The sequence below is a fragment of the Oncorhynchus mykiss genome, chromosome 15, assembly GCF_013265735.2.
Source record: "Oncorhynchus mykiss isolate Arlee chromosome 15, USDA_OmykA_1.1, whole genome shotgun sequence".
In the NCBI taxonomy this organism is placed as follows: Eukaryota; Metazoa; Chordata; class Actinopteri; order Salmoniformes; family Salmonidae; genus Oncorhynchus; species Oncorhynchus mykiss.
In genome coordinates, this window is record NC_048579.1 from 78183008 (window position 1) to 78206257 (window position 23250).

Here is a 23250-nt window from a genome sequence, read left to right on the forward strand (position 1 = left end):
ATGAGAGAAAACATGGTCAGATGAAGAAACAGCAGCTGGAGGCGCAGTGTGCTCTGGGTAATCCATGTCTCCATCAGGGCAATATAGGCTGATATGACGGCAGATGTTGTCCCATTACTAGGGCCCTTAATGATCTCTAGCCTGGTTGATCCCCGGTATGGGTATGTGTGTGCGTGCAAGCAACGTGAACAACATGTTGACATTAGGAAACCGCTGTGGCGTTTCGTGGCGTTGCGTTCTTAGGTGTCAGATGATTCCCCGGAAGAGAATTCCACTACATAGCCTGCTAACTGTTCTCAGAAGAAAAGCTGACTGACCAGTCTCAGTCAATACTAAAACATACTGTATCCTACTGCCGTCAATACTAAAACATACTGTATCCTACTGCCGCCTCAGTCAATACTAAAACATACTGTATCCTACTGCCGTCTCAGTCAAGACTAAACATACTGTATCCTACTGCTGTCAATACTAAACATACTGTATTCTACTGCCGTCTCAGTCAATACTAAACATACTGTATCCTACTGCCGTCTCAGTCAATACTAAAACATACTGTATCCTACTGCCGTCTCAGTCAATACTAAAACATACTCTATCCTACTGCCATCTCAGTCAATACTAAACATACTGTATCCTACTACCGTCTCAGTCAATACTAAACATATTGTATCCTACTGCCGTCTCAGTCAATACTAAACATACTGTATCCTACTGCCGTCTCAGTCAATACTAAACATACTGTATCCTACTACCGTCTCAGTCAATACTAAACATACTGTATCCTACTACCGTCTCAGTCAATACTAAACATACTGTATCCTACTGCCGTCAATACTAAACATACTGTATCCTACTGCCGTCTCAGTCAATACTAAAACATACTGTATCCGTCAATACTAAACATACTGTATCCTACTGCTGTCTCAGTCAATACTAAACATACTGTATCCTACTGCTGTCTCAGTCAATACTAAACATACTGTATCCTACTGCCGTCAATACTAAACATACTGTATCCTGCAGCCGTATCAGTCAATACTAAACATACTGTATCCTACTGCTGTCTCAGTCAATACTAAACATACTGTATCCTACTGCCGTCAATACTAAACATACTGTATCCTACTGCAGTCTCCGTCAATACTAAACATACTGTATGCTACTGCTGCTGCCGTCAATACTAAACATACTGTATCCTGCAGCCAATGGCCTGCTGCCGTCAATACTAAACATACTGTATCCTGCAGCCAATGGCCTGCTGCCGTCTATACTAAACATACTGTATCCTACTGCCGTCTCAGTCAATACTAAACATACTGTATCCTGCAGCCAATGGCCTGCTGCCGTCAGTACTAAACATACTGTATCCTGCAGCCAATGGCCTGCTGCCGTCAATACTAAACACTGTATCGTGCAGCCAATGGCCTGCTGCCGTCTATACTAAACATACTGTATCCTGCAGCCAATGGCCTGCTGCCGTCTATACTAAACATACTGTATCCTGCAGCCAATGGCATCTAAGATGTAAACACAGCCTTTCATCGTCTGTCAGTGTGTTAACTGAAGCTCCCAAAGACTGAAATAAGATATCTGTTTGAGTGCACTTGAAGTATGCAGAATGCAATACGAACGGTCTATATCATTCTTGGCATCCGACCGCAAGGCGCTACAGAGGGTATAGTGTATACAGTACATCACTGGGGCCGAGCTCCCTGCCATCCAGGACCTCTATACCAGGCGGTGTCAGAGGGTAGTGTATACAGCCCAGTACATCACTGGGACAGAGCTCCCTGCCATCCAGGACCTCTATACCAGGCGGTGTCAGAGGGTAGTGTATACAGCCCAGTACATCACTGGGACAGAGCTCCCTGCCATCCATGACCTCTATACCAGGCGGTGTTAGAGGGTAGTGTATACAGCCCAGTACATCACTGGGACAGAGCTCCCTGCCATCCAGGACCTCTATACCAGGCGGTGTCAGAGGGTAGTGTATACAGCCCAGTACATCACTGGGACAGAGCTCCCTGCCATCCAGGACCTCTATACCAGGCGGTGTCAGAGGGTAGTGTATACAGCCCAGTACATCACTGGGGCTGAGCTCCCTGCCATTCAGGACCTCTATACCAGGACCTCGATACCACCTTCCGTGATTGGCAGGCGTAGTACCATGGATAGGACACAAGTTCTGATTGGTTTACAGTTTGGTACTCCGCGGCGTTGGCCTGTCCAGCTAGCGAACTTAAGTACTTTAAAATAATTTTCAAAAATTGACTTTGCCAAACAGAAATGTGTTCAGAATAAATAAATATACACAAAATGTAAAAACAAGCTCCTCCCTCCACAGTAGTGCCGAGTGGTTAACCAACATTGTTTTTTCATTATTTTTTTTTTATTTTTTTTTAATTGACCGACATTGATTCAATTACTTGAATTCCATTTCGTTCTGGTATTTGTGAGCCCAACACACAGTTTCTCTAGAGAGAAATCAAATAATTTGAGAGAAATCTGAGAAATCAAGTTAGGAATGATGTAGGAAGTGGTGGTTTTCATTAAGCAAATATCCAACCTAGTTCAGCGCAGAAATGTGGTAATTACCTACAATTACCATAATTCATTGCGCCATTTTGTTTTTCAGACTCAAGAGAGTGATCAGAGAGAAAGAGGCGAAGCGAGAGGTTTTACTCTTAGCAAAATAAGTACAATGACTTTCTATGGGCTTATTTTGGATCTAAGCTTGTCACCTTGCCTTCCTGCCTTTGGGACAATGACTGCCATTGTTAGGGCCAGGGGACATGAGCATCTCATTATTTACAGATCTTTGGACGGGATACACTTTCTACACCTGCTACGTTGGGCTAGATACACTCAGAGAGCACATGAGAGAGAAACTTACACAACAACGACAGAGACAGAGACGGTTTGTGAAAGTATACCTCTACTATGAAGAACTAGTAGAATGATTTTCAGACAGCTCTGCAGCCATACTTGGGCAGGCTAGCTAAGTAGAATGAGTACAGACAGTACAGTGTGGGCAGGCTAGCTAAGTAGAATGAGTACAGACAGTGCAGTGTGGGCAGGCTAGCTAAGTAGAGTGAGTACAGACTACAGGCAGTGCAGTGTGGGCAGGCTAGCTAAGTAGAATGAGTACAGACTACAGGCAGTGCAGTGTGGGCAGGCTAGCTAAGTAGAATGACTACAGACTACAGGCAGTGCAGTGTGGGCAGGCTAGCTAAGTAGAATGACTACAGACAGTACAGTGTGGGCAGGCTAGCTAAGTAGAATGAGTACAGACTACAGGCAGTGCAGTGTGGGCAGGCTAGCTAAGTAGAATGAGTACAGACTACAGGCAGTGCAGTGTGGGCAGGCTAGCTAAGTAGAATGAGTACAGACCACAGGCATTGCAGTGTGGGCAGGCTAGCTAAGTAGAGTGAGTACAGACTACAGACAATACAGTGTGGGCAGGCTAGCTAAGTAGAATGACTACAGACAGTACAGTGTGGGCAGGCTAGCTAAGTAGAAGGAGTACAGGCAGTGCAGTGTGGGCAGGCTAGCTAAGTAGAATGAGTACAGACTACAGGCAGTGCAGTGTGGGCAGGCTAGCTAAGTAGAATGACTACAGACTACAGGCAGTGCAGTGTGGGCAGGCTAGCTAAGTAGAATGAGTACAGACAGTACAGTGTGGGCAGGCTAGCTAAGTAGAATGAGTACAGACTACAGACAGTACAGTGTGGGCAGGCTAGCTAAGTAGAATGACTACAGACAGTACAGTGTGGGGCAGGCTAGCTAAGTAGAATGAGTACAGACAGTACAGTGTGGGCAGGCTAGCTAAGTAGAATGAGTACAGACAACAGACAGTACAGTGTAGGCAGGCTAGCTAAGTAGAATGAGTACAGACAGTGCAGTGTGGGCAGGCTAGCTAAGTAGAATGAGTACAGACAGTACAGTGTGGGCAGGCTAGCTAAGTAGAATGAGTACAGACAGTACAGTGTGGGCAGGCTGGCTAAGTAGAATGAGTACAGACTACAGACAGTACAGTGTGGGCAGGCTAGCTAGTAGAATGAGTACAGACAGTACAGTGTGGGCAGGCTAGCTAAGTAGAATGACTACAGGCAGTGCAGTGTGGGCAGGCTAGCTAAGTAGAATGACTACAGACTACAGGCAGTGCAGTGTGGGCAGGCTAGCTAAGTAGAATGAGTACAGACAGTACAGTGTGGGCAGGCTGGCTAAGTAGAATGAGTACAGACTACAGACTGTACAGTGTGGGCAGGCTAGCTAAGTAGAATGAGTAAAGACAGTACAGTGTGGGCAGGCTAGCTAAGTAGAATGACTACAGACAGTACAGTGTGGGCAGGCTAGCTAAGTAGAATGAGTACAGACAGTACAGTGTGGGCAGGCTAGCTAAGTAGAATGAGTACAGACAGTACAGTGTGGGCAGGCTAGCTAAGTAGAATGAGTACAGACAGTACAGTGTGGGCAGGCTAGCTAAGTAGAATGAGTACAGACAGTACAGTGTGGGCAGGCTAGCTAAGTAGAATGAGTACAGACTACAGGCAGTGCAGTGTGGGCAGGCTAGCTAAGTAGAATGAGTACAGACTACAGGCAGTGCAGTGTGGGCAGGCTAGCTAAGTAGAATGAGTACAGACTACAGGCAGTGCAGTGTGGGCAGGCTAGCTAAGTAGAATGAGTACAGACTACAGGCAGTGCAGTGTGGGCAGGCTAGCTAAGTAGAATGAGTACAGACTACAGGCAGTGCAGTGTGGGCAGGCTAGCTAAGTAGAATGAGTACAGACTACAGGCAGTGCAGTGTGGGCAGGCTAGCTAAGTAGAATGAGTACAGACTACAGGCAGTGCAGTGTGGGCAGGCTAGCTAAGTAGAATGACTACAGACAGTACAGTGTGGGCAGGCTAGCTAAGTAGAATGAGTACAGGCAGTGCAGTGTGGGCAGGCTAGCTAAGTAGAGTGAGTACAGACTACAGACAGTGCAGTGTGGGCAGGCTAGCTAAGTAGAATGAGTACAGACAGTACAGTGTGGGCAGGCTAGCTAAGTAGAATGAGTACAGACAGTACAGTGTGGGCAGGCTAGCTAAGTAGAATGAGTACAGACAGTACAGTGTGGGCAGGCTAGCTAAGTAGAATGAGTACAGACAGTGCAGTGTGGGCAGGCTAGCTAAGTAGAGTGAGTACAGACTACAGACAGTACAGTGTGGGCAGGCTAGCTAAGTAGAATGAGTACAGACAGTACAGTGTGGGCAGGCTAGCTAAGTAGAATGAGTACAGACAGTGCAGTGTGGGCAGGCTAGCTAAGTAGAGTGAGTACAGACTACAGGCAGTGCAGTGTGGGCAGGCTAGCTAAGTAGAATGAGTACAGACTACAGGCAGTGCAGTGTGGGCAGGCTAGCTAAGTAGAATGACTACAGACAGTACAGTGTGGGCAGGCTAGCTAAGTAGAATGAGTACAGGCAGTGCAGTGTGGGCAGGCTAGCTAAGTAGAATGAGTACAGACAGTACAGTGTGGGCAGGCTAGCTAAGTAGAATGAGTACAGACAGTACAGTGTGGGCAGGCTAGCTAAGTAGAATGAGTACAGACAGTACAGTGTGGGCAGGCTAGCTAAGTAGAATGAGTACAGACAGTACAGTGTGGGCAGGCTAGCTAAGTAGAATGAGTACAGACTACAGACAGTACAGTGTGGGCAGGCTAGCTAAGTAGAATGAGTACAGACTACAGGCAGTGCAGTGTGGGCAGGCTAGCTAAGTAGAATGACTACAGACAGTACAGTGTGGGCAGGCTAGCTAAGTAGAATGAGTACAGGCAGTGCAGTGTGGGCAGGCTAGCTAAGTAGAATGAGTACAGACAGTACAGTGTGGGCAGGCTAGCTAAGTAGAATGAGTACAGACAGTACAGTGTGGGCAGGCTAGCTAAGTAGAATGAGTACAGACAGTACAGTGTGGGCAGGCTAGCTAAGTAGAATGAGTACAGACAGTACAGTGTGGGCAGGCTAGCTAAGTAGAATGAGTACAGACAGTACAGTGTGGGCAGGCTAGCTAAGTAGAATGAGTACAGACAGTACAGTGTGGGCAGGCTAGCTAAGTAGAATGAGTACAGACAGTACAGTGTGGGCATGCTAGCTAAGTAGAAGGAGTACAGGCAGTGCAGTGTGGGCAGGCTAGCTAAGTAGAATGAGTACAGACTACAGGCAGTGCAGTGTGGGCAGGCTAGCTAAGTAGAATGACTACAGACTACAGGCAGTGCAGTGTGGGCAGGCTAGCTAAGTAGAATGAGTACAGACAGTACTGCGTGGGCAGGCTAGCTAAGTAGAATGAGTACAGACTACAGACAGTACAGTGTGGGCAGGCTAGCTAAGTAGAATGACTACAGACAGTACAGTGTGGGGCAGGCTAGCTAAGTAGAATGAGTACAGACAGTACAGTGTGGGCAGGCTAGCTAAGTAGAATGAGTACAGACTACAGACAGTACAGTGTAGGCAGGCTAGCTAAGTAGAATGAGTACAGACAGTGCAGTGTGGGCAGGCTAGCTAAGTAGAATGAGTACAGACAGTACAGTGTGGGCAGGCTAGCTAAGTAGAATGAGTACAGACAGTACAGTGTGGGCAGGCTGGCTAAGTAGAATGAGTACAGACTACAGACAGTACAGTGTGGGCAGGCTAGCTAGTAGAATGAGTACAGACAGTACAGTGTGGGCAGGCTAGCTAAGTAGAATGACTACAGGCAGTGCAGTGTGGGCAGGCTAGCTAAGTAGAATGACTACAGACTACAGGCAGTGCAGTGTGGGCAGGCTAGCTAAGTAGAATGAGTACAGACAGTACAGTGTGGGCAGGCTGGCTAAGTAGAATGAGTACAGACTACAGACTGTACAGTGTGGGCAGGCTAGCTAAGTAGAATGAGTAAAGACAGTACAGTGTGGGCAGGCTAGCTAAGTAGAATGACTACAGACAGTACAGTGTGGGCAGGCTAGCTAAGTAGAATGAGTACAGACAGTACAGTGTGGGCAGGCTAGCTAAGTAGAATGAGTACAGACAGTACAGTGTGGGCAGGCTAGCTAAGTAGAATGAGTACAGACAGTACAGTGTGGGCAGGCTAGCTAAGTAGAATGAGTACAGACAGTACAGTGTGGGCAGGCTAGCTAAGTAGAATGAGTACAGACTACAGGCAGTGCAGTGTGGGCAGGCTAGCTAAGTAGAATGAGTACAGACTACAGGCAGTGCAGTGTGGGCAGGCTAGCTAAGTAGAATGAGTACAGACTACAGGCAGTGCAGTGTGGGCAGGCTAGCTAAGTAGAATGAGTACAGACTACAGGCAGTGCAGTGTGGGCAGGCTAGCTAAGTAGAATGAGTACAGACTACAGGCAGTGCAGTGTGGGCAGGCTAGCTAAGTAGAATGAGTACAGACTACAGGCAGTGCAGTGTGGGCAGGCTAGCTAAGTAGAATGACTACAGACAGTACAGTGTGGGCAGGCTAGCTAAGTAGAATGAGTACAGGCAGTGCAGTGTGGGCAGGCTAGCTAAGTAGAGTGAGTACAGACTACAGACAGTGCAGTGTGGGCAGGCTAGCTAAGTAGAATGAGTACAGACAGTACAGTGTGGGCAGGCTAGCTAAGTAGAATGAGTACAGACAGTACAGTGTGGGCAGGCTAGCTAAGTAGAATGAGTACAGACAGTACAGTGTGGGCAGGCTAGCTAAGTAGAATGAGTACAGACAGTGCAGTGTGGGCAGGCTAGCTAAGTAGAGTGAGTACAGACTACAGACAGTACAGTGTGGGCAGGCTAGCTAAGTAGAATGAGTACAGACAGTACAGTGTGGGCAGGCTAGCTAAGTAGAATGAGTACAGACAGTGCAGTGTGGGCAGGCTAGCTAAGTAGAGTGAGTACAGACTACAGGCAGTGCAGTGTGGGCAGGCTAGCTAAGTAGAATGAGTACAGACTACAGGCAGTGCAGTGTGGGCAGGCTAGCTAAGTAGAATGACTACAGACAGTACAGTGTGGGCAGGCTAGCTAAGTAGAATGAGTACAGGCAGTGCAGTGTGGGCAGGCTAGCTAAGTAGAATGAGTACAGACAGTACAGTGTGGGCAGGCTAGCTAAGTAGAATGAGTACAGACAGTACAGTGTGGGCAGGCTAGCTAAGTAGAATGAGTACAGACAGTACAGTGTGGGCAGGCTAGCTAAGTAGAATGAGTACAGACAGTACAGTGTGGGCAGGCTAGCTAAGTAGAATGAGTACAGACAGTACAGTGTGGGCAGGCTAGCTAAGTAGAATGAGTACAGACAGTACAGTGTGGGCAGGCTAGCTAAGTAGAATGAGTACAGACTACAGACAGTACAGTGTGGGCAGGCTAGCTAAGTAGAATGAGTACAGACTACAGGCAGTGCAGTGTGGGCAGGCTAGCTAAGTAGAATGACTACAGACAGTACAGTGTGGGCAGGCTAGCTAAGTAGAATGAGTACAGGCAGTGCAGTGTGGGCAGGCTAGCTAAGTAGAATGAGTACAGACAGTACAGTGTGGGCAGGCTAGCTAAGTAGAATGAGTACAGACAGTACAGTGTGGGCAGGCTAGCTAAGTAGAATGAGTACAGACAGTACAGTGTGGGCAGGCTAGCTAAGTAGAATGAGTACAGACAGTACAGTGTGGGCAGGCTAGCTAAGTAGAGTGAGTACAGACAGTACAGTGTGGGCAGGCTAGCTAAGTAGAATGAGTACAGACAGTACAGTGTGGGCAGGCTAGCTAAGTAGAATGAGTACAGACAGTGCAGTGTGGGCAGGCTAGCTAAGTAGAATGAGTACAGACATTACAGTGTGGGCAGGCTAGCTAAGTAGAATGAGTACAGCCAGTACAGTGTGGGCAGGCTAGCTAAGTAGAAGGAGTACAGACTACAGACAGTGCAGTGTGGGGCAGGACAAAGTTAGACGGCCTGGCTGGCTGCTACTGCCTGAACAGCGATGAGGTGATCAGGCAACTTTAAGGAATGAAAAATAAGTCATTAAAGAACACTAAGTAATATACAAAACTGAAATATGTATAATTTCATAGATGTCTACCCAATGTGGAACTCCGAGACAATGGAATATTTTTACTGTTCTGGCAATTCAATGTTCACTATTTTTGGGCTTTGGAATTTCCATTAAAAAGAGCTATAAAATAATTGTAACGCCATTATTTTATAATGTATTTCATGTAAATATCTGAACCAGACCTCAAAAAACACCAAATCTCTCAGCACCAAATCTCTCAGCACCAAATCTCTCAGCACCAAATCTCTCAGCACCAAATCTCTCAGCATGACTTGGCAGAGTTCGAGAATCTCAAAAACTAAAGCAGATAGCTTGCTATGGCCCACCACCTACAAGGCAGCATGCTATGGCCCAACACCTACAAGGCAGCTTGTTATGGCCCACCACCTACAAGGCAGCTTGCTATGGCCCAACACCTACAAGGCAGCTTGTTATGGCCCACCACCTACAAGGCAGCTTGCTATGGCCCACCACCTACAAGGCAGCTTGCTATGGCCAACCACCTACAAGGCAGCTTGCTATGGCCCACCACCTACAAGGCAGCTTGCTATGGTCCACTACCCACAAGGCAGCGTGCTATGGCCCAACACCCACAAGGCAGCTTGTTATGGCCTGCTACCCACAAGGCAGCGTGCTATGGCCCAACACCCACAAGGCAGCTTGTTATGGCCCACTACCCACAAGGCAGCATGCTATGGCCCACTACCCACAAGGCAGCATGCTATGGCCCAACACCCACAAGGCAGCTTGTTATGGTCCACTACCCACAAGGCAGTATGCTATGGCCCACTATCCACAAGGCAGCTTGCTATGGCCCACCACCTACAAGGCAGCTAGTTATGGCCCAACACCTACAAGGAACATATTAAACTTTAAATAATATTTACCTGCACCGGTCGCCGAACACACAGTTTCCTTTCTGAAAGAACTTGCAAATCATAGCTGCAGCTGGTTGACTGGTGTTGAGATCATGGGAATATCGACAGTTGATGCCTTCTTTGCAAAGCCCATGCATGAAATACCTGCGAATAAACCAAAGACAAAAAAAAAGTCACACAAATCATTTGAAATGTGCTCTGTTGAAACACCTGCGAAAGGGAAAGACAAAATGGGAAAAATGTCTGCTGAAGTTATTTCACATCGATTACAAACAGCCTGAATGTAGCTGTTGAACCGAACGATGATGCTCGTTGTAAAACGTCACAGTGGGAATATGAAGACTGGAAACAATTCTTCCCGTTATCAATAAAACAAATGTATCACTTGCGACAAAATTAAGGCCTAAATGATACCATTATTTCAGGAGCTTTGACTCAATACTCCATTGGTGTAACTCCAACTAATATCCAGCGGAATTCAGAGACCAGTGGACAGCTAGTAAACACAGTAGCACTATTACAGAACTGGCATTGACGGTGATGACCACGTTCAGAGTGTAATTCACATTAGGTAACACAGTAAACACTGACTTATGTAATTCTAGCTAGTTAGCTGGTTGTCTCTACCGCATTTCAGCTTTGGTCGAGGAATGAGAGCTCTGCGAAATATCCAACCATATTTACACCCCACCGGAATCATTTCAGTGTTTGGCTGATAAATATAATCATATTAAAACCATTTTAATTATATTGAATTCAGCGTCTATTTGCCGCTGGGTCTCCGTGCGTTTTCCTTTTGTGTTGCCATTGCGGATGTTACTGTGTATCACTTTGAATCGTACGGGGGAATTTCTCTCTAGTTAATAATGTCTCAACTGCAGGACGAAGCCGTTTTACCGTCGGCTGCCTGTATCACAACAAAACACAGCTGGGCTTGCTACCGGAGCACAAAAGACGGCGTTGTAAAGTCGCTTAACAAACGGCCAAAACCCCCGGCGTTTTGGTTACAAACCATGGACAACATCAACACAGTGGTGCTAAATTGATCCCCGGGTCTGGTCGTTACCTGCAGGTGACGTGTTTGGTCCAGGCTCCTGGTATTGCTGGAGCCGCTGTAGCTGCTGCCTCCGCCATTGCTGTTATGTTGAGGTTGAAGCCCAGTACCCGGATCTTCCCGGAAAGTCGAGCTCCGAATCGGGGATCTTCGGAAAATCGACGCTGCTGCTGTTTCTCTGCATGTGACCTGTAATGTAATGAAGCCGAGTACCCGGATCTTCCGGAAAGTCGAGCTCCGAATCGGGAATCTTCGGAAAATCGACGCTGCTGCTGTTTCTCTGCATGTGACCTGTAATGAAGCCCATGCACCGACCTACCGCCAGAGGGCACGCCAGAGCAGCAGGATATTTCAGGCAAATCAATCAAATAATCTGAACACAGATAGAACAATGAGCCAGATATTTCACCGGATGTATAAATGTGAAGCATCCGGTTGGGTCAAATATGGGGATGAGAAGAAACCCAGTGGACGGCAGTGGAGAAGATCGAGGGCGATTCATTTTAGCCGAGATTATGCAAATTCTCATCTATGAATAATTTGATCTCAATACAGTCTTCTGTTCCTAAAACTAGAATTTGTTACAACAGGGTGGACTAATTATTGTTGATTTTACCCTTTGCCAAAGTTGTAAAATGTTTTGTTGTTTAGGAGCGTAGGCATCCCCTAACGGAAATATGCAAATAATGTTAGAACGCACCAATAGGATCTAGCTAGCTAGGATCTGCTCCCTACTTGCTTCTTCCGCCCACTATGACTAATTTGTTCCCATCGGAAACGACAGGCTGGCATATCTTGGGTCAGTTGTAAAAAATCTTTGATTCACATTATGAGGTCATAATAAAACTGACAGAACAGATATGCTGTTATGCAAATGCAACATCACATCTCGAGGTGTGCAGCGGTCTAAGGCACTGCATCGCCAGTGCTAGAGGCGTCACTACAGACCTTGGTTCGATCCCGGGCTGTATTACAACCGGCTGTGATCGTCCCATAGGGTGACGCCAATTGGCCTAGTGTCGTGTTGGTAAGTGGAGGGTTGTGGCCCGGGTAGGCTGTCATTGTAAATAAGAATTTGTTCTTAAATGACTTGTCTAGTTAAATAAAAAATAAAAAAAATACATTTTTACATCGATTGCATAAATCACCCTTTCATATCAGAATTTACACAAAAGTCATTTAAGAAGTAGACAATTCATTATGATGTAGTTGTAACACTATCTACGTGTTCAGAGAACAAAATGGAGCTCAACTCAACTCAACTGAATGAAAGAACAGGAACAAATGCATAGATTCTCTTATAACTACAGATTCTAACACCAGATAATGTGAGTTAACCACATTTCTTTGGAATCCATTATTATTTTACCTTTATTTAACTAGGCAAGGCAGTTAAGAACAAATTCTTATTTACAATGACAGCCTAGGAACAGTGGGTGAGCTGCCTTGTTCAGGAGCAGAATGACAGATGTTTTATCTTGTCAGCTCGGGGGATTCAATCTAGCAACCTTTCAGTTACTGGCACAACGCTCTAACCACTAGGCTACCTGGTTATACAGGGAGTTATAGGGTAGGTACTGTTTGGTGTAGCACAGAGAATTGCCAACCAACCTCAGCGATACCGTCTTCGTCTTTGATTTGTGGAAACAAGAGTCTCATAAAATGTTCACGTCCAGTTGCGTTTGAATTCTGGAAACAAAAAGAAAAAAAGATCAGTTAATTAAAATAAATATATGTTTTGCTCCATGAAGTAACGGAACAATGTGTTCGTCGTCTTGTCTATTTCAAGTCTTCTCATTGGTTGAGACGGGGGGGGGGGGGGGGGGTTCCACCCCAAAGTGTCACATGTCATGATGACAGACTCCTGTATACATTTTTTTTACCAAAACCTTTTTTATTGGCTAACTCCCATTTTTACCTGGTGTTACAATGTGTAGATTGTATTCCCACTGGGTCGGTCTAGACACCCTAAACAGGAAATCCTATTGACTTACTCCCAAAGGAGTTGTTGATTTTCACAGGTCTGTGTGATGTCATTATGGGGTATTGTGATGTCTTTATGGGGTATTGTGATGTCATTATGGGGTATTGTGATGTCATTATGGGGTATTGTGATGTCATTATGGGGTATTGTGATGTCATTATGGGGTATTGTGATGTCATTATGGGGTATTGTGATGTCATTATGGTAGAATGTGTGTAGATTGCTGAGCGATGTCATTATGGCAGAGTGTGTGTAGATTGCTGAGGGGGAAAATTATTTAATCTATTTTAGAATAAGGCTGTAACGTAACAAAATGTGGAAAAAATCAAGCGGTCTGAATACTTTCCCGAATGCCCTGTATATAAGAACAACATTCATATTCAGTGAGAGGGACAGAACAACGTGCATATTCAGTGAGAGGGACCTTAAAAACCTATTTTGCTCTTTGTTAATTGAAAGAGAGAGGACTAGGGAAAGAGGGTTGGGGTGGGGGAAGTGAGGAAACAGAGAGAGAGAGAGAGAGAGAGAGAGAGAGAGAGAGACAGACAGAGAGAGATGAGAAACAGTGAGAGATAGAATGAGAAAGAGAGTGAGAGAAAGAGTGAGAAACAGAGCGAGAGAGAGAGAGTGAGAAACAGAGTGAGAAACAGAGAGAGAGAGAGCGAGAGAGAGAGAGAGAGAGAGAGAGAATGAGAGAGAGAGCGAGAGGAACAGAGTGAGAAACAGAGAGCGAGAGAGAGAGAGAGAGAGAGCGAGAGAGAGAGAGAGAGAGAGAATGAGAATGAGAGAGAGCGAGCGAGAGAAACAGAGGGAGAAACAGAGAGAGAGAGAGAGAGAGAGAGAGAGGGAGAATCTGCACCTGTTGTGTGGGTGGGAGTAAACCTTATATTTCACCACTAGAGGACACTAAAACTCTGTGTTTTATTTTGACTTTACAGGTGAATGTGCGCGTGCACGTGTGTGTCTGCACCCACATCCCTTTCCCACTCATGCCTACTTGTGCCTGTATGTCTCTCTCTCTGTGCCACTTACCGATGCCTCGTTCTGACACAGACACCTCGTTAGTGTACCACAGTTAATTAGAACAGCCACTGCTCTCCCTGCGAGATCACTGCTTCTTGATTAGCTATGATTAGCTATGATTAGCATGATTACAAGCTGAGCCTGAGCCACCAACCAGCACACGCACAAACACGCACACACACACACGCACACACAAACACAAACACTGAGCTCAAGGCAGGCAGCAATGACTTTGCCAGATTGACAGCCAGCCCTGTCTCTCCTACTCATACAGACAGCCCTGTCTCCTCTACTCATACAGCCAGCCCTGTCTCCTCTACTCATACAGCCAGCCCTGTCTCCTCTACTCATACAGCCAGCCCTGTCTCCTCTACTCATACAGGCAGCCCTGTCTCTCCTACTCATACAGCCAGCCCTGTCTCTCCTACTCATACAGCCAGCCCTGTCTCTCCTACTCATACAGCCAGCCCTGTCTCTCCTACTCATACACCCAGCCCTGTCTCTCCTACTCATACAGCCAGCCCTGTATCTCCCACTCATACAGCCAGCCCTGTCTCTCCTACTCATACAGCCAGCCCTGTCTCTCCTACTCATACAGCCAGCCCTGTCTCTCCTCTACACATACAGCCAGCCCTGTCTCTCCTACTCATACAGCCAGCCCTGCCTCCTCTACACCTACAGCCAGTCTCATGGAATAGTTTATCAGGAGTGAACCAGAGATCAATTAGGATGGTGGATTGATTGAAATCTGTTTATTATGATCATGATCAACAGTAATCTTACTATCCACGTCAGACGTGTGTCTGTCGCTGTAATAGGTAGTTAGTGTGTGTTAGTTAATAAGCCTAGTCCCGAGACAGAACGGTCCGTAGTAATACTGTAACACTGCTGGGTTGAGGTTTCTGTCAATACACCCAGGTATAGTGACTGTCTGGTTTTAGGATCAATATTTTTTTATTACCTACTTTTGTCCTCAAACAGCAGTAGCAAAGAATGTGTCTTCTCCTTTTTGCGACACTGGGTTAAGTTCTCCTCAGTTTGGTCTGTCTTGTATTCTGGGAAGTCAGGAGTATGACAGAACTGTATTCTGGGATGTCAGGAGTATGGCCGAACTGTATTCTGGGAAGTCAGGAGTATTGCAGAACTGGATTCTGGGAAGTCAGGAGTATGGCCGAACTGTATTCTGGGAAGTCAGGAGTATGGCAGAACTGGATTCTGGGAAGTCAGGAGTATGGCAGAACTGTATTCTGGGAAGTCAGGAGTATGGCAGAACTGGATTCTGGGAAGTCAGGAGTATGGCAGAACTGTATTCTGGGATGTCAGGAGTATGGCAGAACTGGATTCTGGGAAGTCAGGAGTATTGCAGAACTGGATTCTGGGAAGTCAGGAGTATGGCCGAACTGTATTCTGGGATGTCAGGAGTATGGCAGAACTGTATTCTGGGAAGTCAGGAGTATGGCAGAACTGTATTCTGGGATGTCAGGAGTATGGCTGAACTGTATTCTGGGAAGTCAAACTGTATTCTGGGATGTCAGGAGTATGGCAGAACTGGATTCTGGGAAGTCAGGAGTATTGCAGAACTGGATTCTGGGAAGTCAGGAGTATGGCAGAACTGTATTCTGGGATGTCAGGAGTATGGCAGAACTGGATTCTGGGATGTCAGGAGTATGGCAGAACTGTATTCTGGGAAGTCAGGAGTATGGCAGAACTGTATTCTGGGATGTCAGGAGTATGGCTGAACTGTATTCTGGGATGTCAGGAGTATGGCAGAACTGGATTCTGGGATGTCAGGAGTATGGCAGAACTGTATTCTGGGAAGTCAGGAGTATGGCAGAACTGTATTCTGGGAAGTCAGGAGTATGGCAGAACTGTATTCTGGGAAGTCAGGAGTATGGCAGAACTGTATTCTGGGATGTCAGGAGTATGGCAGAACTGTATTCTGGGTCCAGGCCAGGCAGAGAACACCCGTTGGGTTGCTATGGAGATAGACAGGAGAACAGAGGATGAGCTTAGCATCATGATTGGCTGACAGATGCAGTTGTTATGATGACACAAGGGAAACAGTCACTGCTTCACCATTCTGTATAATTGTATATATGTATATATAGGTATCTCAGGTGGGTTAGGATGGGCTCCTGGTAAGAGCTGGAGCGGAATTCAGTGGAATGGTATCAGATACATCAAACACATTGGTTTCCATGGTTTCCAGGTGTTTGGTGCACCGTTCCAGCCGTTATTATGAGCCGTCCTCCCCTCAGCAGCCTCCTCTGGTGAGTACGGTTGGAACAAAAAAGGCCCCAGACACAAGTAGAAACAGTATGATCATGACAGAAGAATAGGTTAGGGAGAATTAGTTAGGGGGAATAGGTTAGGGGGAATAGGTTAGGGAGAATAAGTTAGGGGGAATAAGTTAGGGGGAATAAGTTAGGGAGAATAGGTTAGGGAGAATAGGTTAGGGAGAATAAGTTAGGGAGAATAGGTCAGGGAGAATACGTTAGGGGGAATAAGTTAGGGAGAATAGGTTAGGGAGAATAAATTAGGGAGAATTAGTTAGGGAGAATTAGTTAGGGGGAATTAGTTAGGGAGAATAGGTTAGGGAGAATAGGTTAGGGAGAATTAGTTAGGGAGAATTAGTTAGGGTGAATTAGTTAGGGATAATTAGTTAGGGATAATTAGTTAGGGGGAATTAGTTAGGGAGAATAGGTTAGGGAGAATTAGTTAGGGAGAATTAGTTAGGGAGAATAGGTTAGGGAGAATAGGTTAGGGAGAATTAGTTAGGGGGAATAGGTTAGGGGGAATAGGTTAGGGAGAATAGGTTAGGGAGAATAGGTTAGGGAGAATAAATTAGGGAGAATGGGTTAGGGGAACGTCCTTTGTCACAGCAGTGATCTTCAGGTTTCCCACTTTGCTGTTGTTTAACCGTTTGGTTACCACGACAAAAGCTGTCCTTCAGGGTTACAGGTGAGAGGTTAGGTAGGTTGGAGGTAGACGACGCAGGAGATCACGGCCATGCTTTCTGCTCGCGGGTGCTGGGAATTGTCTCGACATTTTCCAGGATCTACACTTCCCGAACTCTTACGCCTCAGAGCGACGACAGGTGTCGATTGGATGTTGTTGAATAGCGACATAAGCAGACCTCCGGAGACGAACAGATCATTAGCTGAAGAAAAGTCTTTATAAATCCCCAATCAGCTGCACATCCACTTAACAGTCCTTTGATAAAAGGTCGCGGCAACATGATTCTGTAAGGCTTACAGCTTGGAGAAATTCTCACAGATCTCAGTACATTAACGTGTCTGTCAATGCAGCTCAAGTCACCGTCATACAAGACCACTGATCCTGAGGGCTCAGTCACCTTGGAGAGACATTCTATACTGTAAACCGTGTGTTTCCATGTTCAGTGTGTGTGTGTGTGTGTGGTTGTGTGTGTGTGTGTGTGTGTAGCAGATGTCTTTGTGACATCAGCACATTTATGCAAACTCCTCTATGAGCAACGCAAGGTAAACAAGGATGTGCTGTCACCGTGGATACCAGGCTGGAACACGGAACACAGCTCGTGTTTGAGGAGAGGGAAGTGATGAAAGCGTGTACAATACCACACACAATGTTCTGATGTCACCCAACCAAAAAAAAAAAAACAACAGGCTAATTTTTTAACAAAATGAAAAACGTGTTGAAGCTTTCAAACAAACCCTCCTTGATATGATCTCACTGGAGGAGATATAGAGGGGTTATAGCGGTAGTGGAACACTTGTGAAGATCACAAGAGGCAACCGTTTCTGTTCCTCTTTACCCTGCTAAAGCCTGTAATCCGTTACTATTCAGCCCTATTTCTGTATTTATTGTTCTCTAGGAGATTTAAGCAACGTACATCAAACAGTCAGAGGTAACTGTGTAGACTTACGACAGTGTTGTTGATGGAAACGGATGGGGAATAGCAAGCAGTGGATGCTAAAGGAAGCCAAGCTTCCCCAAATATTTGACCAATTAAAAAATATATATATATTAAATATGTTCTCTTTCGTCTCTGTGTTTTCATAATTTTCGGTATATTCGCAAATGGCTGAATCACACCAGAAAAAATCATCCGTGGGAGGGAAATATGTAGCCCATGTATCTGATGCTGTCTAAAACAAAGGAAACGTGGAGACCATGTATCTGAGAATCCTGCATCATAAAATAATGAGAATCCTGCATCGTAAAATAATGAGAATCCTGCATCGTAATAGAATGAGAATCCTGCATCATAAAAGAATGAGAATCCTGCATCATAAAAGAATGAGAATCCTGCATCATAATAGAATGAGAATCCTGCATCGTAATAGAATGAGAATCCTGCATCGTAATAGAATGAGAATCCTGCATCGTAAAGGAATGAGAATCCTGCATCGTAAAGGAATGAGAATCCTGCATCGTAAAGGAATGAGAATCCTGCATCGTAATAGAATGAGAATCCTGCATCGTAATGTAATGAGAATCCTGCATTGTAATAGTATGAGAATCCTGCATCATAATGGAATGAGAATCCTGCATCGTAAAGGAATGAGAATCCTGCATCGTAATAGAATGAGAATCCTGCATCGTAATGTAATGAGAATCCTGCATTGTAATAGTATGAGAATCCTGCATCATAATGGAATGAGAATCCTGCATCATAAAGGAAGGAGAATCCTGCATCGTAAAGGAATGAGAATCCTGCATCATAATGGAATGAGAATCCTGCATCATAAAGGAATGAGAATCCTGCATCGTAAAGGAATGAGAATCCTGCATCGTAAAGGAATGAGCATCCTGCATCGTAAAGGAATGAGAATCCTGCATCGTAAAGGAATGAGAATCCTGCATCGTAAAGGAATGAAAATCCTGCATCATAAAGGAATGAGAATCCTGCATCATAAAGGAATGAGAATCCTGCATCATAAAGGAATGAGAATCCTGCATCATAAAGGAATGAGAATCATGTATCGTAAAATAATGAGAATCCTACATCGTAAAGGAATGAGAATCCTGCATCGTAAAAGAATGAGAATCCTGCATCGTAAAGGAATGAGAATTCTGCATCGTAATAGAATGAGAATCCTGCATCGTAATAGAATGAGGATCCTGCATCGTAATAGAATGAGAATCCTGCATCGTAATAGAATGAGAATCCTGCATCGTAATAGAATGAGAATCCTGGCAAACGGCCAGAAGTTGCGTCCCAAATGGCACCCTATTCTCTATATGTATTGCCTTACCTCTCTTATTTTCCTACTGTATTATTGATTGTATGTTTGTTTATTCCATGTGTAACTCTGTGTTGTTGTTTGTGTCAAACTGCTTTGCTTTATCTTGGCCAGGTCGCAGTTGTAAATGAGAACTTGTTCTCAACTAACCTACCTGGTTAAATAAAGGTGTTCTCAACTAGCCTACCTGGTTAAATAAAGGTGTTCTCAACTAGCCTACCTGGTTAAATAAAGGGTGAAATAAATTAATTATTAATTAATTATTACTGCTTTTGAGAAGCAAACAAGGACAGAAGAAGAGGCGTGTTGGTGGAGACAGCCTGTGCAGTGCAGCAGACAGCAACCCAAATATGTTTTATAAACAGCTTTATCCTGCCAGGGACAGGAGTGGTTCATTAGGTTTAAATGGATGGTTGATTTGTCTTCATTATGAAGTCTCAGTGCAGATCAGAACAGAGAACACAAAAGACAACGATAGAGAGAGAAGGAAAATACTCTCTCTCACCTGTAGTGTTTCAGAAAGAGGTCTATAAACAAGCCCCATTTTAAACACCAACAGGACCATGTTGGAGAAGCAAACAACTTGCTATCACTGAGGATGAGAATCCTGCATCGTAAAGGAATGAGAATCCTGCATCGTAAAGGAATGCGAATCCTGCATCGTAAAGGAATGAGAATCCTGCATCATAAAGGAATGAGAATCCTGCATCGTGAAGGAATGAGAATCCTGCATCACTTCAGTTTTATAATTCAGTCAAAATAAGTTGACTGAACTGAGAACAGAATTGACCCCAACATTGATCCCTGTGGCACTCCCTGTCCGTCACCTGTCATCACCCTCACCCGAATTGGCCCGTTAAGAGGAGAGATTAGACTCCACAGAGCATTGCTTGGAGACCAAACACACACTGCCACCCTTGGAAACGGGATAATCACAGGTGCAAGTGCCACAGGTGTGGTTCCAATATTAGACCTGGAATGGACATTCAATGGCGTCTGACCCCCCCAATGACCCCCCAATGACCCCCCAATGACCCCCCCAAAAAATCTATGGAGAAATACCATTATACAGTTGTACTATAAAGGTCAAATGAGAATCCTATGAAGGAAATGCTTTGACACGGTGACCGTATACCATCTTACCGTGTGGCAGAATAACTCTGAGTGCCCTCCAAAAGAACTGCAAAGCTTCATTACTCTCTGAGTGACGGCTCACTAATTTGGACGTCTGCAACGGTCGTCACCGAGTCTGTTTTGCAGACGTGTTTTTGGCTAGGAGTTGCCTGGAGGCCCAGAAAAAAAAAAACTCAGGTTAAAAGTACACTCTTAGAAGAAAAAAGGGTTCCACAAAAGGGTTCTTTGCGGAGGGATGAGGGTTCTACCAGGAACCGTTTTGATCTCAAGAACCCCTTTTGGAAGACAAAGGGTTCTTTGATGATTCTTTGGAATGCAAGAAGGGTTCTTTGGAATGCAAGAAGGGTTCTTTGGAATGCAAGGAGGGTTCTTTGGAATGCAGGAAAGGGTTCTACATTGAACCATATATCATATTTCCCAGCATGCTGTGTTGCATGGTGATTTTATGTTTTTCTGTTTTGTTTTAATATCTGTGTTCTTGAATGTACATTGATTGATTCATTAATTGAATGCTACACAAATATAAATAGAGAACATTTTTCTAAACTAATCCAATCTGTTAGTAGTTGCACCTGTTCCTGAGACAGTTGTTCCAGTTTAAAGGATTGAGGTAGTCTCAGTATTCAATCTCCCCTACCCTGGCAGTTATTCTGAATGCAGGTTGCGGGTGATTAACAATTCCAATTGTTGGATATCCTAACTCGGACTAGATTCCAATAGTGATTAAGCATCCCTTTGCAAGCCAGAATAATGTGACTTGCAGGCCTGATGTGGCCTGTAAACCAGGGGTTTCCATACACCATTGTGTTAGGGTATAATTAGACCCTCAAAGAAAGACCTTGTGATATATGTAATGTATTCTCATGCATAATTACAGTTTAAAAAACTAATAAGGCTGGTGGAACCGTTCATAGAGGCTTCTAGAAAGAACGCTTATATTATAAAATGGTTATTGGTAGAACCCTTCATAGAGGGTTCTAGGTAGAACCGTATACAGAGAGTTCTATGAAGAACCCTACACGACGGGTGCTAGGCAGAACCCTCTGCAGAGGGTTCTACCTAACACCAAAATAGGGTTCAACCTGTGGGGATTAAGAACCCTGTGGGGAACCAAAGAACCCTGTATGGTTCTACTTAGCACCTTTTTCCCCCTAAGAGTGTAGTGCACTATACAGGGAACAGGGCTCTGGTCTAATGTAGTGTACTATACAGGGAATAGGGCTCTGGTCTAATGTAGTGTACTATATAGGGAATAGGGTGCCATTTGAGATGCAAACACAGAGAGAGACAGAGAGAGAGAGAGAGAGAGAGACAGAGACAGAGAGAGAGAGAGAGAGAGAGAGAGAGACAGAGACAGAGACAGAGAGAGAGAGAGAGAGACAGAGAGAGAGAGAGAGAGAGAGAGAGAGATAGAGAGAGAGAGATAGAGAGAGAGAGACAGAGAGAGACAGAGAGAGACAGAGAGAGACAGAGAGAGAGAGAGAGAGAGAGAGAGAGAGAGAGAGAGAGAGAGAGAGAGAGAGAGAGAGAGAGAGAGAGATTCTATGTCTCTCTAATATGTCACAAAAGCACGGCTCTTCAGGACACGGAGCACTAGGTAAATACTCATTAAAAGTTAAAATCTTCCAGACAAAGCAGTAGGCGATTGGCTGACAGCTCATAATAATAGACCAATCATCACATCACTAAAATTTGCTCTCATCGAGCTTTACTAAACAGTTAATTAAACATTTGTAGCCCCAGGGGGGGGGCGTTACTTTTTATTTTCAAATGTTAAAGTGAGTATCTATGAGATGTAGAGACGTCACAGATGAGTTAAAGAGGAGGGGTTCTAGGTCTAGGATGGCCTTTATAAATGGATCCCAAGCCTGAGATAGATACAGATTTTTTTTACCCAGGCTAAACTTCTAGGTTGTTGTCAGAGTTCTAATGGACAACATGTCTCCTCTTGGGAAGTGTCTCCTCCTGTTGATTTTAACACAGGCGTTGAGTTCAGCCGAGTCAGGAGTGTCCAACCCAAGACGGGGAAAGAGAGACGGTCAGTTGAGTTGGTCAGGTCATATCGGTAACAGGGAGAGTACTGGCGAGGTTTCGCCGAGAGGACAGCACGCTTCTTTTCTCCCCGAAGAGAGACACCGTGACGAATATTCTACGTTCCACGGCGGGGTAATCGATCGAATCGATAGGGACCGTCTGAACCGAGGTTTTGTGGGATTTGGTTCATTTTCTCCGCCAAAACAGTTGAACAGAAATCGCAGGGACAGAGAACAGACACGCTTCGGTCAATTCAACTCTGGTCAATTCAACTCGGACACGGTGAGTGTTGTTGTGATTCGATAACTCATTAAAAACATTTAATGTCATAAATGATCTTTAATGAAGCGACAGTTTTTCTTCCTTCGTCAATTCGATCCCACCAAGGACGTCACATTCAGCAGACACGTTGAATCACATCTTACTTATGTGAGTCACCGATTGACCCTGTAATGTCTCCGTAGCACGGCTGCAGTGGTATCCAGGCAAGGAGCTGCAGTGGTCATGGTCACTGTGCAGGATGCCTGGGACTCTACACCTGTGACGCGGACCTTGGCAAGTGTCACCTCAAGGGGATCTCACAGAGGACAGGTAACCTGGGTCCAAGTCCCCCATAATGTTGTCGATTTGGATGTGTCACTCATAGGTTATGACAAATGTGTTGTTTATTAAAAAATAAATGTAAAAAAAACAGACGATGTGTTTTGTCTTGTCGTTTGCAGAAAGCAAGTTCTTCCAGACCCTGAGTGATAGCAGACGGAGTTGACACCTAAACCAACACAACCCGATGATGAACCTTGACCTTTTCTACTGATTCTGTTGTTGTTGTTGCGCATTTTACTGATGTGCAGGAAATGCAACTTCTAATTTGAATTTTCTAATAAAATGCA

General features: G+C 45.0%; 1 protein-coding gene across 1 annotated transcript in view; it reads right to left on the minus strand.

Moving 5' to 3' along the window:
- Window positions 1–11244, minus strand: part of LOC118938865 (probable E3 ubiquitin-protein ligase makorin-1) — a 34461-nt gene extending 23217 nt beyond the window's left edge. Inside the window, exons 1-2 of the mRNA XM_036945436.1 lie at window positions 10973–11244; window positions 9916–10050 (exon numbers count right to left, since the gene is read on the minus strand). Coding sequence (XP_036801331.1) covers window positions 9916–10050; window positions 10973–11040 — 203 coding nt within the window. The 5' untranslated portion in view covers window positions 11041–11244. The remainder of the gene's footprint in view (window positions 1–9915; window positions 10051–10972) is intronic.
- Window positions 11245–23250: the final 12006 nt, after the last annotated feature.